The sequence below is a fragment of the Lissotriton vulgaris genome, chromosome 10, assembly GCF_964263255.1.
Source record: "Lissotriton vulgaris chromosome 10, aLisVul1.2, whole genome shotgun sequence".
Classification (NCBI taxonomy): domain Eukaryota; kingdom Metazoa; phylum Chordata; class Amphibia; order Caudata; family Salamandridae; genus Lissotriton; species Lissotriton vulgaris.
Genome location: NC_141698.1, coordinates 64,012,036 through 64,026,502, shown reverse-complemented (window position 1 = coordinate 64,026,502; position 14,467 = coordinate 64,012,036). Strand labels below are relative to the sequence as shown.

The 14,467-nt window shown below is 43.2% G+C and overlaps 1 protein-coding gene across 1 annotated transcript in view; it reads left to right on the top strand.

Annotated features, from left to right (window-relative positions):
• MLST8 (MTOR associated protein MLST8) overlaps window positions 1-14,467 on the top strand; it is a 69,048-nt gene that overhangs the window by 27,714 nt on the left and 26,867 nt on the right. The window contains exon 5 of the mRNA XM_086940479.1: window positions 9,458-9,533. Within this exon, the coding sequence (XP_086796605.1) occupies window positions 9,458-9,533 (76 nt within the window). The remainder of the gene's footprint in view (window positions 1-9,457; window positions 9,534-14,467) is intronic.

Genomic DNA, 14,467 nt, shown 5'->3' with positions numbered 1-14,467 from the left:
GGTCGACAAACAATTTCAATGGGACTTTCTGAACGAGGGGCTCCTAATCTACTTCAAAAACGTGCTTCCAGTAAATGTAGAAGGTTTAGTTGATTGTGTTTAGATGCTGTACATGCCCCAAAAAAGCATGGCAACGTCTAAGGTCTTCAAACTAAGACTTTGCTTTTGTGCTTAAGAAACACAAGGTAAGTAATTTGTCACACGATGTATTGTCCTCTTGTGGCAAATTAAATGGCCTGGTATGCAAATTATGCAGCAAATCGCTTAAGTTTGGATTGGAAAAATACTTCTATTATAGTTGCAATTTGGGTTGTTTCGGCAATCACTAGATTCTTTTTTAATATAGCTCTATTGGAGCCTAGGAAAGAATAAATGCTTGTTTGATTAAAAACATCTTATTTTGCTATGATTTTACTTTTTACTTGTGATATAGAAAGTTGTTTTAGTTTATATATGATGATTTTGATATGATATATGTTTCCTACTAGCCGTGTTCATTTTTTAAATTCAGGTTATAAAAACAACTTGGCCGGACCAATCTAACTGGTTATCCAACACTGCAGTGCCTAGCGCCACACGGGTTTGTTAAAAGAACCCTCACACACCAACCTAGTTGGTGTCATGCTTCATCATCGGGTTCCCAGCTGAGTAGCCGAATGCTACTCCGCTGTGCTGCGACACCTGGTTACAGTGGAGCTGTTTTTTTGTGAATGTGATGAAGTGGTGTGATATAAAAATACCTCTGAGACTGTAACTGATAATTACTGTATTTCCAGTGGCCCAGGGTATATTTAAAATCAATGAGCGGATAACGTTTTAAGACTAGTGATTGTGTCTTAGTTATCTCTGGTCTACATGTTTCAGCCCTTTGCCAGATTTAATAGGGCTTTCTTCAGGACCTCTCTCACAAAAGTTAAAAAGTGAAAGTGAAAAACATTAAAAAAGTGAGTGGTAAAAAGTTTAAACCACTTGTATACGCATTTCAAGCACACACGCTAAGGTGTGCTGTATATGCTTTGTGGACTAACTGTAATTTGGGTCCACAAATGTGCATGTACCTGTAAAAGAAAGTGAGACAATACAGCACAGTACAACACATAACACATAAGATATGCAACCTGGAATACATTTTATGCCACATTCTTGGTTATTTTCATATACTGTTGTGGTGGTTGCTAAAGCACTCGGTGTCAGGTAAACGTGTGGCGCCATTCATACACATGTCATGCACTCAAATATAACAAGTGAAGTAACATGCATGTGACCGGACTAATCAAGGCGCTGAGTTGAAGTTTAATCAAAAAAAGTGCTAAACTGCGTGAAGAGTGAGGCGCAGCAAAACACGTGGACTATCTATATACTGCGTGATAGTCACCTTTACCGGGGGCCGAGAAACTGCGTGGGTCCGGTTGAGACGCGCCGTGCAAACATAGCTGTTATCACTATTATTTGGTGATAATCTGAGTCTGTGGGTTTATTTTTGGAAAACCAATGGTTAAATTGCCCGTATTAGAGACAATTGTAATATTTACGTTATTTACGAAAATTCAATACTGATCTGGTCCCGGGAGGGGTGAGCACCTATTGTCACACACTAGGGAGGAGTACAAAAATAGAAAGAAGGAAATTATTAGTCCCAAACTCTGTTACTGACAGTATACTAAAAGAGAGTATTGGGAATTGCAAAGAAGGGGGTTTACGCATTTCTGGTTTTAGCCAATATTAGCAAGATCTTACTTCGTCAAGGTGCTCGCCCGCAGTGCCACCTACTCGGGTCTCCTCAGGAACAGGATGTTTCCTGTGGTGGTGACCGGAGCTCCTATTTGAGTTGTCTTGCCGCAGGAAAGACTTCCTGGTGTCAACGTGACACATCAGTACGCCTCCCTGACGTCGGCGTAGAAAGACTAGGATGCCTCTCACGGTCGTTTTGAGCATCAGGCGGTAACTTAAGAGGTTCTTGCGAGTGTTCACGTAGTGGTTTATGTGTTTTGTTGTTAGAGCACACGAAAAAAGCACAGATCTCAGTGTGTTTAAATCATAACAATTTAAAGATCAGAAACCATTTTATTTTAAAGATCAGAACAATAAGACTTTCGAAGAAAGTGGCAATGTCTTGAATGTTTGTTTTTTTAATTTTTAAACGTTTGTTTTCAAAGAGGAAAGAGGTGCATAATGTCAGGTTCGTCTGATAAGATGGACAGATGTTGACCCCACAGTAAATGTAGGAGACCACTTTATATACATATGCCATATATGCACGAACAGCACAATATACATTTCATTTTTGGTCATCATATGAAGATAACGGATTAGGATGTTAAATAAGGTAAATTATCTTAGAGTGAGGATGACCACTAAAAAGGTCATCTGTTCAGACTATTCCATGGTATATTGTCGTTTAGACCATGGAGGTGGGTGCACAAGCGATATATCCATCGCTGTTCTTTTTCCAGACGTCGTCATTGTACATTGTTGGTGTTAGGATCCAGCTGTTCAATAACAAACCAATCCATGTCGTTTGTTGTGTGCCCTTTCTCTGTAAAGTGGTTTGTCATACGTGTTGTGTTATGTTTGCACCGAACGTTGCTTCTGTGTTTACAGATGCATGTCTTGACTCCGCGGCTGGTCATGCCTATATACCTTAAGCCACAAGGACATATGATAAAGTATATGGCGTGGGTAGTATTGCAATTTGTGTGTTTGTGTATCTCCCACACTTTTCCTGGGTCCAGATTTAGGGATTTGGTAGTCTTTGTCAAGTTACATACACTACAATCACCGCATGGATAGTGCCTGGTCACTTTCGGGAGTCCCCATGCATTGTGTATGGTGTTGATTTGTTTGGTATGCTGTTGTGGTCTGGTAGGCACTGAATTGTCCTTCAGGCTTCTCCCCCTTGCGGTACGAAAACAGAGGTTTTTCCCACTGTTGGTTACCAGTGTTCAATATCTTCCAATGTTTCTGAATAATATGGGACACTTGATTAGACACTGGATTGTAAGTGGTCACACAGGTGAGCGGGATAGTCGTTTTTTATTTTATTTTATTCCACACACATTTGCAAGCTGCTTTTGGGTGCCCACACTGTAAAAGTCTCACCCATTACACTCAGAAAACTTGATTTATTCGAGCGTATGTAAACTGAACTCTGTAGGTTTCTGTTCTGCAAAGAAAAAACTTTATTATATCCTTATAATTCAAGCATAGTACCATAACAGCCATCAGCCTTGCAAATTAGTGTGACTAAGGTAACACAAAATGAAGGAGAACATTCTAAACGTGAATGGAAGACGATGTAAAATTAGATACCCATGGGAAGCACAAAAAGTTTACTGCCCATAATCAAAAATCTAATTCAAGACTCTGCATTATGCTGCTGGGTTGCGGTTCTAATGGGCTATTGTAATATTAATTGGACTAGCTTTACATACGCTGATAAAATGTACCTCAGGTCCATGGCATTGTGAATTGGATGCAGCAGTATGATTCATTCTCTTAGTTTGCGTCTTCAATATATGAATAGAACAATTTTCTGTGCTCCCATGGTGCCGGTGCCTTTAGAATTGTTTCTTTTTAATAAAGCTTTTTCAATTTATTAACAATTTATTATCTTGGTATTGCAAATGAAAAGAGGGAGAGAGCACACAACAATGGACAATGAGTTATTTATATTGACTTTCTATATATCTAGAAAGAGCAGCCATCAATAACATTAACTCATTCCTACAATTAGAAAAGTTACCATAACATTTCTGCACTAAAAACGTCCCTACTCCTGCAAGCAAAGATTGATAACTTCATAGGTTCATTGATACTTTTCCTGCAGTAAGATAAATTCCACTTTTCCACACAATTATATATTTTGCAGCCATATCTCTGTATCTGTGGACCCTCAATATTGCGACAATTTGAATGTCAAGATATATTTATAAATAGTGCAGTGGCTACATAATTTTACCTCTACCCCTTCTGCAGGTTTAAACTTTCCAACATCCATCTAAATTGAAAAACAGCATTTTATGTGACTTATTGACAAATTAAATTTGGCATTTCCCACTATATCAGTGACAAGCAACTTCAGCTTCTGTTTTTCATAGTAATTATTTCTTGCTGGATTCATATATCGCCAGTTTTAATTTAAACAGTTTCAGATATGAAGAGAATTGTGTCTGCTACGTGTCAGAGCCAATTTGGTATTGTCTTGGCAATGCCATCATCTTTGAGAATACTGAACTGGACAAGAGAATCATATACTGGGTTACTAGCGTTATTTTCATACTTCCTCATTTCATACTGTATCTGGAGAGTAGGTGTCTGTTTTAAAACCCTTGAGCTATGCATAAACCATGGGGAGAGTAAGGGCTATATTTGCATGTTGGTTTTATTATTAGTAACTATAATTGAAAGAAGATATTAGTGATTTGGAAAAATTTCAAAGACAAGCTTTCCAAATGTATCAGTAGGATGGAAATTGTGCATAATGGCAGGAGCCTAAACTGGTCCTTAAGAGATAGTTGTCTTCAGACTAAGAGACTGCGGTGAATTTTTATCACCACACATTGCTGCATCACCGGTGAACCTTAACCTTGAGGGACATAATAGGGCAAATTCATCCACAGGAGAGACAGAAGACAGGGATGGGCATTAATAATGGAAGTTATATGGTTGTAGTCATTGCATTTTTAAAGCTGTTAACACATGCTAGGGGCACATGGGGATTGTGATCCTTGAGTGTTATCAAGGGCTTTTAATGAGCTAGTCTGAGGTGGAGAGACCACTCCAGTGGGACCCAAGGACAGAGAATGACCAAGCATAAGCCTCATATTCATACTTTTCCCCATATATTTGCACACTAGTGTCTGGGCCTGCTGTAAGTGAAATACGGGTGAGGTGCACGAAAAGACTTCTAAATCAATGCTGTCACATCTTGGGAAAAAGATTCTTGCCTCGTTATAGCTTTGAGCGTGGTTGAGTGTGCTTGAATACTCTCGCAATTTGAAGATAGAAGAGGATTCATGTTCCGTCCTCCAGAAGACCCTGATTTACCCATGAGAGGGGCTTTCCTAAGGTTATCTATCTCCTGATCAGACCAGGTGACGTGACTGGGGTCTGAAAAGCAGAAGAACCCCACTGTACCATGTAAATATGATAAAAGCACAACTGGGGAAAACGGAATGCCATTTAAAGGGTCTGTCTAGGAAGCTTTACTTGCATTGCCTTTTGAAAGGGAAGTTTGTTTTAAATGTATCTAAAATAGAAAACAAGACAACTGTCTGTCATTCACTTCTGTTACTGAAAAATACACAATTGAGTAGGCATACATAAATCTGTCCCCGTGGGTTGTATAAAGCGGACATCTCCAGATTTCCTAAGAACTGTCCAGGGCTGTTAATTCTGGCTCATGAAGTTTGAAGTAACATATGGTTAAAAAAACACAAGGAAACTGTTTCTTCCTCTGCCAATTGCTTTCTTTACCATATTATGTGCACTTCCACAGTCGAGAAAAGGTTACAAATGAAAGCATTTGTTTTTAAGCAAAAGGATGTTCAGATGTTGAAAAGGATCTTTTAAATGCTGTTATTTTTAGATTGCGGAAGAGATTGGGTAGATTTGGTCTATGTTAAAGCAAGTGACATAATGAATGGTACATTCTTAGAGTCTTACTAATTAGAAATGGATATCTTTGTTAGTTCACATTTCTGACCAAACATTTTTAATTAAAAAAACTATTGATTACGTTGTCTGCAGTGGAGATTGATTATGGTTCTTTGAATGCGGGTTAGGCCTGGGGAAAATAGTGCAGAGCTAGCTATATAATCTTAATTTCTGTGATTTGTATGTGAGTTGTGACATTGCACTTAAAGGAGCCTTGCTGATTTTTATTTTTACTCACTGATAATAAACCTTAACATACACTAGAGAACGTGCTTGTTCATTGGGTTAGAGTTGTGTTCTTAGTGTTACACCTATTGGACTGTCATATGCTAGTAGAGGTGGTGGGATGATTACGCAAACGACTTTCATGTGTTAATTCATTAATAAACTTGTAACTTAGAAAGTGGTGATGATTTCTGAATCCCTACACTCAGCAGCCCAGGCTTAGGCCCAGTTCTGCGTACTGCCTTACCATTACCAATTTCTTCTGTGCAGTATGTGCTGATACTTGGATTGTTCTCGTTTTAAGGAAAGAATGTCTTATCTTCTATTTTGGAAGATCTGTAAACATTTAAACAAAGATTTTTCTTTGTTTTTCGTTTTTGTTAGATCAAAAGCTTCAGGCTCAAGTAAAACTTGTTGAACGTTTTGTATGTTTTGCAGTCTCACTGCAGAGAGCTCCAGCTGACTGTCAGAGATAACTTTGTATACAATACTTCAAAGTATGGAAACAGCTGTTAATTGCCTACGTCATGGTTTAAAGCCAAGTGGAAAGGTGTTTAATAAGGGCAGCTAGTATTTTTAGGTCTCGCCTGTCGATGCGCATGCGCATCGAGCAAGGCGAGAGTATTGGGACTTATCTACTCTTTATCTACACTGCAAGGAATCGTGGCGATTCCTTGCAGTGCCCGTGACTTTTAAGCTCAATGCGCATGCGCATTGAGCTTAAAAGCGCGTGCACGTCCGTCTTTGTTTACCCGCTCCGCCCCCTCCCCTTCCCGCCGTGTCGCATTTCTCCTCCCCTCTCCCCTCCGTCTTGTTTATTTTACCCGCTCCGCCCCCTCCCCTTCCCGCCGTGTCGCATTTCTCCTCCCCCTCCCCTCTCTTCCCTCCGTCTTGTATGCCACTCGCAACGCTCCCTGTTCTTGCTCTTACTCGCTTTTCTTGTTTATTTTTAGGCCTGTTAGTTGAGCTTTTAAAGTACTAACTTACCGACTCCTGACAACTCTTGTAATTAACTGTCTTAATATGGCTATAAACACTACGGAACCAGCCATTGTAACTATATACAAATGACATACCTTATGGATACTGTCTCAATATTATTACTGTTTAATTTCAATTGTTTATATAGCATATCACACATATATTTTGTACATTTCGTCAGGTTCTGCCTTTTCCCTACTTTTGTCTCTCTCCCTACTAATGATATTTCTACCCTTCTCTTCATCATGGATAAATCATTTTCCCTCCTCAAGATGTCCCCCAATCTTTCCAATCTGGGAAACGAGCTGTTTCCCCTAATTACATAAGCATGGCCACGCCCGCTTCCGGGCTTTTACTAGCGCTCTCACACGCACACTGGTCGGAAGTACTGCAGTTTCAGCCGAGAGCCGCACATCGCTTCAGCTTTCGACCCACGTTTCTGTTCCTGCGATTCTGCCACCTTTTGGTTGCTTTATGACCTGTGTTGCAGGATGGAGCCACTCACAGCAGTTGTTGCCTCCCCTTGGCTCTGAAAACCATTTGGCTACTGCACTTCGCCGCCACAGAATTAAGCTCGATTAGGTAAAACTAATTGCAGTATGCGGCTACCTTAGCCTAACAACCCCACTTTTTCTTCACCTTCATAAATTAATTCATGACCCGCTCTATCCCACCAGCCGCATATGAACCGACCGTTTTCCCGGACCCCATCCTGCTCATGTCATGATTTCACATCACTGTGCTGGTAAGGACAATCTTTTACGCCCCATCCTAGTGCCAACAGAGCTCACGTGCATTATATGTGTGCTCAATACTTTCCATTCGTTCCTCCCCAGCTCATTTGACCGGTTCCTCTGGATGCCAGAACCGACGCGCCCGTGGTAGCACCTATCGTGGGCATTGCAATTTTGCTTGCCTTGCCCCAATCCCAATTGGATAGTTCTCCTTTCACAGGTCAGCATCCTACTCTCACAGTCCTAATATCGCGACACGCCCACTTCACACACACAGCAGGGCATGTTAATCACTATTGATCATGTTTTCTCACCCTCACTCACCCTCAACCCCTCACCCTCACTCACCCTCAACCCCTCACCCTCACTCACCCTCAACCCCTCACCCTCAACCCCTCACCCACCCTCACTCACCCTCAACCCCTCACCCACCCTCAACCCCTCACCCTCACTCACCCTCAACCCCTCACCCTCAACCCCTCACTCACCCTCACTCTCACTCATCCTCACTCACCCTCAACCCCTCACCCTCACTCACCCTCAACCCCTCACCCTCACTCACCCTCAACCCCTCACCCTCACTCACCCTCAACCCCTCACCCTCAACCCCTCACCCTCACTCACTCTCACTCACCCTCAACCCCTCACCCTCACTCACCCTCACTCACCCTCAACCCCTCACCCTCACTGACCCTCACTCACCCTCAACCCCTCACCCTCACTCACCCTCACCCTCACTCACCCTCAACCCCCCACCCTCACTCACCCTCACTCACCCTCACCCTCAACCCCTCACCCTCAACCCCTCACCCTCAACCCCTCACCCTCACTCACCCTCAAACCCTCACCCTCAACCCCTCACTCTCACTCATCCTCACTCACCCTCAACCCCTCACCCTCACTCACCCTCACCCACCCTCAACCCCTCACCCTCACTCACCCTCAACCCCTCACCCTCACTCACCCTCAACCCCTCACCCTCACTCACCCTCAACCCCTCACCCCCTCACCCTCACCCTCACTCACCCTCACCCTCACTCACCCTCACCCTCACTCACCCTCACCCACCCTCAACACCTCATCCTCACTCACCCTCACCCTCACTCACCCTCAACCCCTCACCCTCACTCACCCTCACCCTCACCCTCACTCACCCTCAACCCCTCACCCTCAATCCCTCACCCTCACTCACCCTCACTCACTCTCAACCCCTCACCCTCACTCACCCTCAACCCCTCACCCTCACTTTGATAAGTGGTCCAAAAATTATAACTATTGGCTTTGTAAAGAAGAAAGCTATTAATTTAGCTATTTAGAAAAAACAACACATAAATAAAAAACAAAAAAATAAATAACACCTATAGCTCAAACTTTACTACTGCGAGACCTATTGCATTTCCAATGCTTGTTTAATTACGGCTAATGGCATCTCTAACCTCAAACATTACTGAACAGGCTTTTCCCTTCTGGTGCCACACTTTAACACAACATGGAATGTAGGAAAACAACAGTAGTTCAACATAAACATTCCTGTTGGCTTCGCAATCTCTGCAGAGAGGAATCTTATTATTATCAGCCCATTTATTGAATTGTTAAGAACCAACCATTCAATCAGGGTACTTATATTGAGTCTATAACGTCTACTGGTTGTATACTTTTCTTCTCGGAGACCAGTTGATGTTTTCCTTTAGATGAGAGGGATTTAGACTTTATTTTCTAAACACTTGGTTCAGGGTTCGGCCATGGTTTGTTTCCACTTTCAAGACAATCAAAATGATAAAATAAATGTTTTAAATTACTTGGCATTACTAACGCCTACCTGACTAGTGATATTATATATACATATATATATATTTTTTTAGGTCCCGCAACCTTCAGTGCCAGCGAATATTCCAAGTCAATGCTCCTATCAACTGCGTCTGCCTGCACCCCAACCAGGTAAGGTTCAGCATTTGCATAAAATCCAGTTCCAATTTACTGCATGGTTCCCTGCTCTCTGTGTCGGGAGATCAGCCTTTTTGCTGTCCACTTTGAATGTCTTATGCTGAAACTTCTGCATGTCCAGTTTGTTGGTGGGCTAAACTTAGTGCATGACAACAGATGGACTTTCTTTGTTCCCTCTTTTCTGCTTGCCTGCAAATTGTAATTCAGTGTTCTGTGTGAACATTGGCCACGAATGGCATTTTGGAATATTCTTCGGATGAAAGTGGCTATACAGCGCATATTTCAAATTTTGACTGTCTGAGCACACATCCATTTTCCTTTGTTTGTAGTCACCAGTATTTGCATTGTATTACTGTACAATTGCAGTCCTTTAGTTATCGCTTGAAACGTCCCTATGGGGAAAAGGAAAGCCTTGGATAATGGGGTGGGGGGGCCCTCGAAGATAGATAGGTAAAAAAGCAAAGAAATCAACTAAGCAATCACTGGGTAAACCTAACTTTGTTATGGATCACATTTTTAGGTTTCGGCTACCGTCCCACTGCGTAAGCAGTGGGTGGGCGGAGCCGAAATCTTTTGTTGGTAGTATGGGGGCCTGAACACACCCTCTTCTCCATTGGCTGGCCTCGTAAATGCTGGCCAGCCATTGGAGGAGAGGAGCGTCACTGAGTTCAGGGCCCGCCTCGACACGATTCGGGGGCGTTTCCGTGTCTTTTTTTAAGTCGCGCCCTCTCCTCTTCCCATTGGCTGGAATTTTACCTTCCAGCCAATGGGAAGAGGAGAGCACGCCCCCAAATCCCTACAGGACGCTGTGTTCCGAGCAGCGTCTACCGAGGCCATGAGGTAAGCCTCTGCCCCCCTGTTTGTGCCGTTATTTTTTTGTTTGGCGGTTATTTTCAACCCCCATTCTTTTCCTTCGGTTGGTAAATCGCAAAATAGTGCACCAAAGTCATCAATTATACCACAATGCACACTCGTGAGATTTTAACCAACATAATATACAAGTATCTATGGTAAGGCAGAAACTTAAACAAGAAGCGAGTCTTTCGTTGCATTCAGTAATAGCGCGTGATATGCTTTAAAACCCGGTAAAATAAGCAACTTGATTCTGGATAAAATCTCAGAATGGCACTGTCACCGGACCTAATGTATGTAGTTGAAAGTGAAATGAACATAGTCTAAAATGGCGGCGCTGCTTTTCCCTCGCGTAGTGATTCTGCTGTTCGGCGATGACAAGTGGAGTTACTTGCTGGTCGCCTGGATGTGGAAGCAGGGCCCACTGTGAAGTGCAGCGTCGAGGAGACTGTAGAGAGAGGGCGTTACTAGCTGGGCAGCAGGGTGGTACTGGCAGGGAGGGGGGTGCGTCCGCCATCTACCGGGCAAGGGACTGAGCTCAAGAAAAGCAGGTAGCTGGCAGGTTTTGTAGGTTTGTCAGGAAGGACTCAACCACCTTCTTGGAGCTGAACGCTCCAGCCACCTGCAGTGGGGCAAAAAAAGACGCCTTGTAGGTCGCAGTTCATCTGAGCAATTGTGGACATCTCACTTAATTTAAGGCTAAGGGAAACATCGGCGTACGTGTTTTTTTTTAAACAAACATCATACCGTTTCCCACTTTTAAAGACGAGTGTAGTTATATCACAAACCTAAGCCTGGCATATACATACTCTCACCTTGTTTACCTTTCGCTGGCCATCTCTCAGACACTGACTCTAACCCATGCCCCTTTTCCAACTTGATACGCATTTTCTGCGCAGCCCCTTGTGATCGTTATGTCACCGAAACCTAATGCAGGACATAAACTTCTATTAACTATACATTATATGGTCCTTTCTAGCTGACAGAAATACCTCAAAATTCTCAGAAATCAGTCATCTCCAAAACTTAAGACACATACTCCATTACTGGCACTACTTACATTGCCTAAGTGAAAAAGTGTTGTCAAAAGAACGCACTTAGGTACCATACACAACTACAGCTCTTGCAGTCTCCCGATGACGCTGAATTGGCCCTCGTTGGGATCAACCATCTACTCAACAATGGGTTCAAGGAATCAGACCAGCTGTTCAAGAAATACAGGTAAGGATGAGGCGGTGGCAAAATCCCAAGAGAGAGGTGCCAGGCAGCTGCTATGGCCCACCGAACGGGCTCATAAGTTCACCCCAACCCCTATTAAGATGAGAGCTGTCGGCCCCTCAGTTGCATACCCTGGACGTATCTGTTGGACTGTTGTCCTCTTCACTTAGCGAATACTCCCAGCTGACCTTCAGATTGCGGTGCTGTCACTTCCAGTGGAGTGCATTAAAGCGAGAACGGGTGACACAACACACAACCTCCGAGTATTTTAGCAGCCAAAGCTACGCGAGGTGTACTTTTGCACTGTCATTCCCTTATGCATTGTCATTGTCTTCCGTGTCTTACCAGTTCACCCACATATTGGCTGAAGGACCTTGCTCATGACAGCTCTTTCGCTGGCTTTGTTCCCCAGAACCTCCAGCGACGTCACTCTCTAGAATTTATTGCACCCTTTGGTTTCAGTAACGATATATAGAAATGTTTAGCACATTAAGGTTTAGAATGAAAGACACAGTTTAAACGCTTACACTGAAAAGGAAAACCTTGCAAGCTTCTCCTCTTAAAACATACATCCCTTCTGGCCCTTCACAGAAGAGACCTTGACCATGGAAGCACTTGCTTTTGTGATACAAATGCCATACCATATCAATTCAGTAAAAATGCAGCTTAGTGGGTTATTGCGTCTGTAACAGTAACTCGTTCGAATTTAAACAGGGCTTATCTAGTCTTTCAACATTCTGAGGAGGACAAATGTCTCTGAGATAGTGGTAAGGTCCACTAATTAAAATACAAATTATTTAGATTCGCAGTTTAAAATGTGCAATGATTAATGTGAAATTAAAAGCTGAAATGACACGCATTTGAAATGTGCAAATTGTAATAGACAGTCATAGCTATGTATATAGGCCAAAGAAATGCAAAGAAGCAAGTTTGCTTTAACTAGAAATAAACCTAATATTGCTGAAATGTGCACAAACATAATTAAGAAGCTTGACCCTATTGTGACATGCTTAGAAAATGCTCGTAATAACGCTTTGTGGCCTGCACACTACTGTACTTCTACTCATAATAAATATTTAACAGAAAATGACGCTGTGGCTCAGAAAATACGTATTTATACAGCTGCTCCTTTAGCTGGCTGGCTTCCAAACAGTGGAATGCCTTGCCCCTGGTACTCTGGCAAGGAAGCTCTGAATTGATCTTTCAAAGGAGGCTTAAAACTATATTGGAGCTTGCCTCATAGGTGTTGCCCGAGTATGAAGTTTTAGCACAGGAACACTGGCTGAAGTAACCAAGTGCTCTATAAACAACTTTATTATTATCCGTTCCTTTGTGTGAAAAAGATTTAAAAATTCGCCAAAATAGCTTTTTTTACTGAACGAGTACATCATCTAAACAGTGTACGAGATATTTGATGTGGTAAGCGTTTTTAGGTTTCGCCTCGCGATCCGCTGCGCAGCAGCGTTCGCGCAGGGCAAAACTTTTGTTTACCAGTATGGCTGTTCGTCTCGCCTGTTTCCCATTGGCTAGCTCCATAAATGGAGACTAGCCATTGGAAAACAGAGGCGTCAGTCATTTTGCGAGGCGACTCGTGGGCGTTTCTGAGAATTTTTTCCATCCGGCCCCTTTTGTCACGTCAGTGCGGCGGTGGGCGGGGTTTATTTTTTTGTTTGTCCATGTTTATTTTGGTCATTCCGCGGCCGTCCGCCGCCGGAGGAAGTCCAGGTGAGTGCTTTCCGTGTGCCCGTTCGTTCCCGCACCCCCCTCACGCTGTCCGTGCTTTTCCCGCACCCCCTCCCGCTGTCTGTGCCTTTCCTGCCCCCCCTCCCACTGTCCGTTCCCGCCTCCTCCCGCTGTCCGTTCCCGCCCCCCCTCCCGCTGTCCGTGTGCTCGTAGGTGCCTGTTGAACATGCAGTTGTGTGATCTCCGCATATTTTCAGCAGTTCAGTTCCGTACAAAATAGCCACATGTCAGGCTGCAGCATATTGTGGGTGTGTCAGTCCTGAGAGCTCACGCCTCTTGACCTGGTATGTTATATTAGTGCAGACTCACTTTTAATGTGTGATTCATTGAGGTCGTTGGTATGCAGCGATGACGCGATTCACGTATGGGCCTTCTGGCTTCCTGTACACGCCAGGCAGTTGTTAATATCGCCGTAGAAACCACGCATCACCGCGACAGGTGAACATTGTAGCATCAGAGGTACTACATACAGAAGACCCACCTCGCGCAGTCGAGTATTGAAACGAGATTTCCTTAAATGTCTCCATCGTCCTAGTAAACATACTGCTGCAACATATTCCTGAGTGCGTAACGTGAAGAGGGGGGTGAGCTGGCTGGAAAAAGCCATGCTGCCCATGCATCGAGCATAAACAATCACCCCTTAAAGGGCCTTTATCATGATGTGTAGCTAAATTATGCAACGCAGCAGCCAAGACTCGCCTTCTCTTTAAATAAATTCTCCAGTGTTGTTGAAGTTTTTATTTAAACCGTAGACTGCGGAAACCACACTACCTGAAAGTCTATCAAGTGATGTTTGTCTTTGTGGCAAAATTCAGCTAACCCTTTGCTTCCCAATCAAAGAGCCTTGACTGATGTATATGTTTATCTAACTGAGATTCAGGGAACCGCTCCAGCATTCCCTGTTTGGCGATGCTCATGTATTTCAAACGTACGGAGAAGTGTTTTACAATAGGACATAGAAAGACCCACAAATAAGGCAAACGGTGCACGATAGTTACTTTATTGTTCATTTTTTGGATTAAATAATAATAATAATAATAATAATAATAAAGGAGTTTATAAAGCGCCTGGTGACGCCATCCCGGCGTGTCCCCGCGCTGTGGAGTGAGCAACAG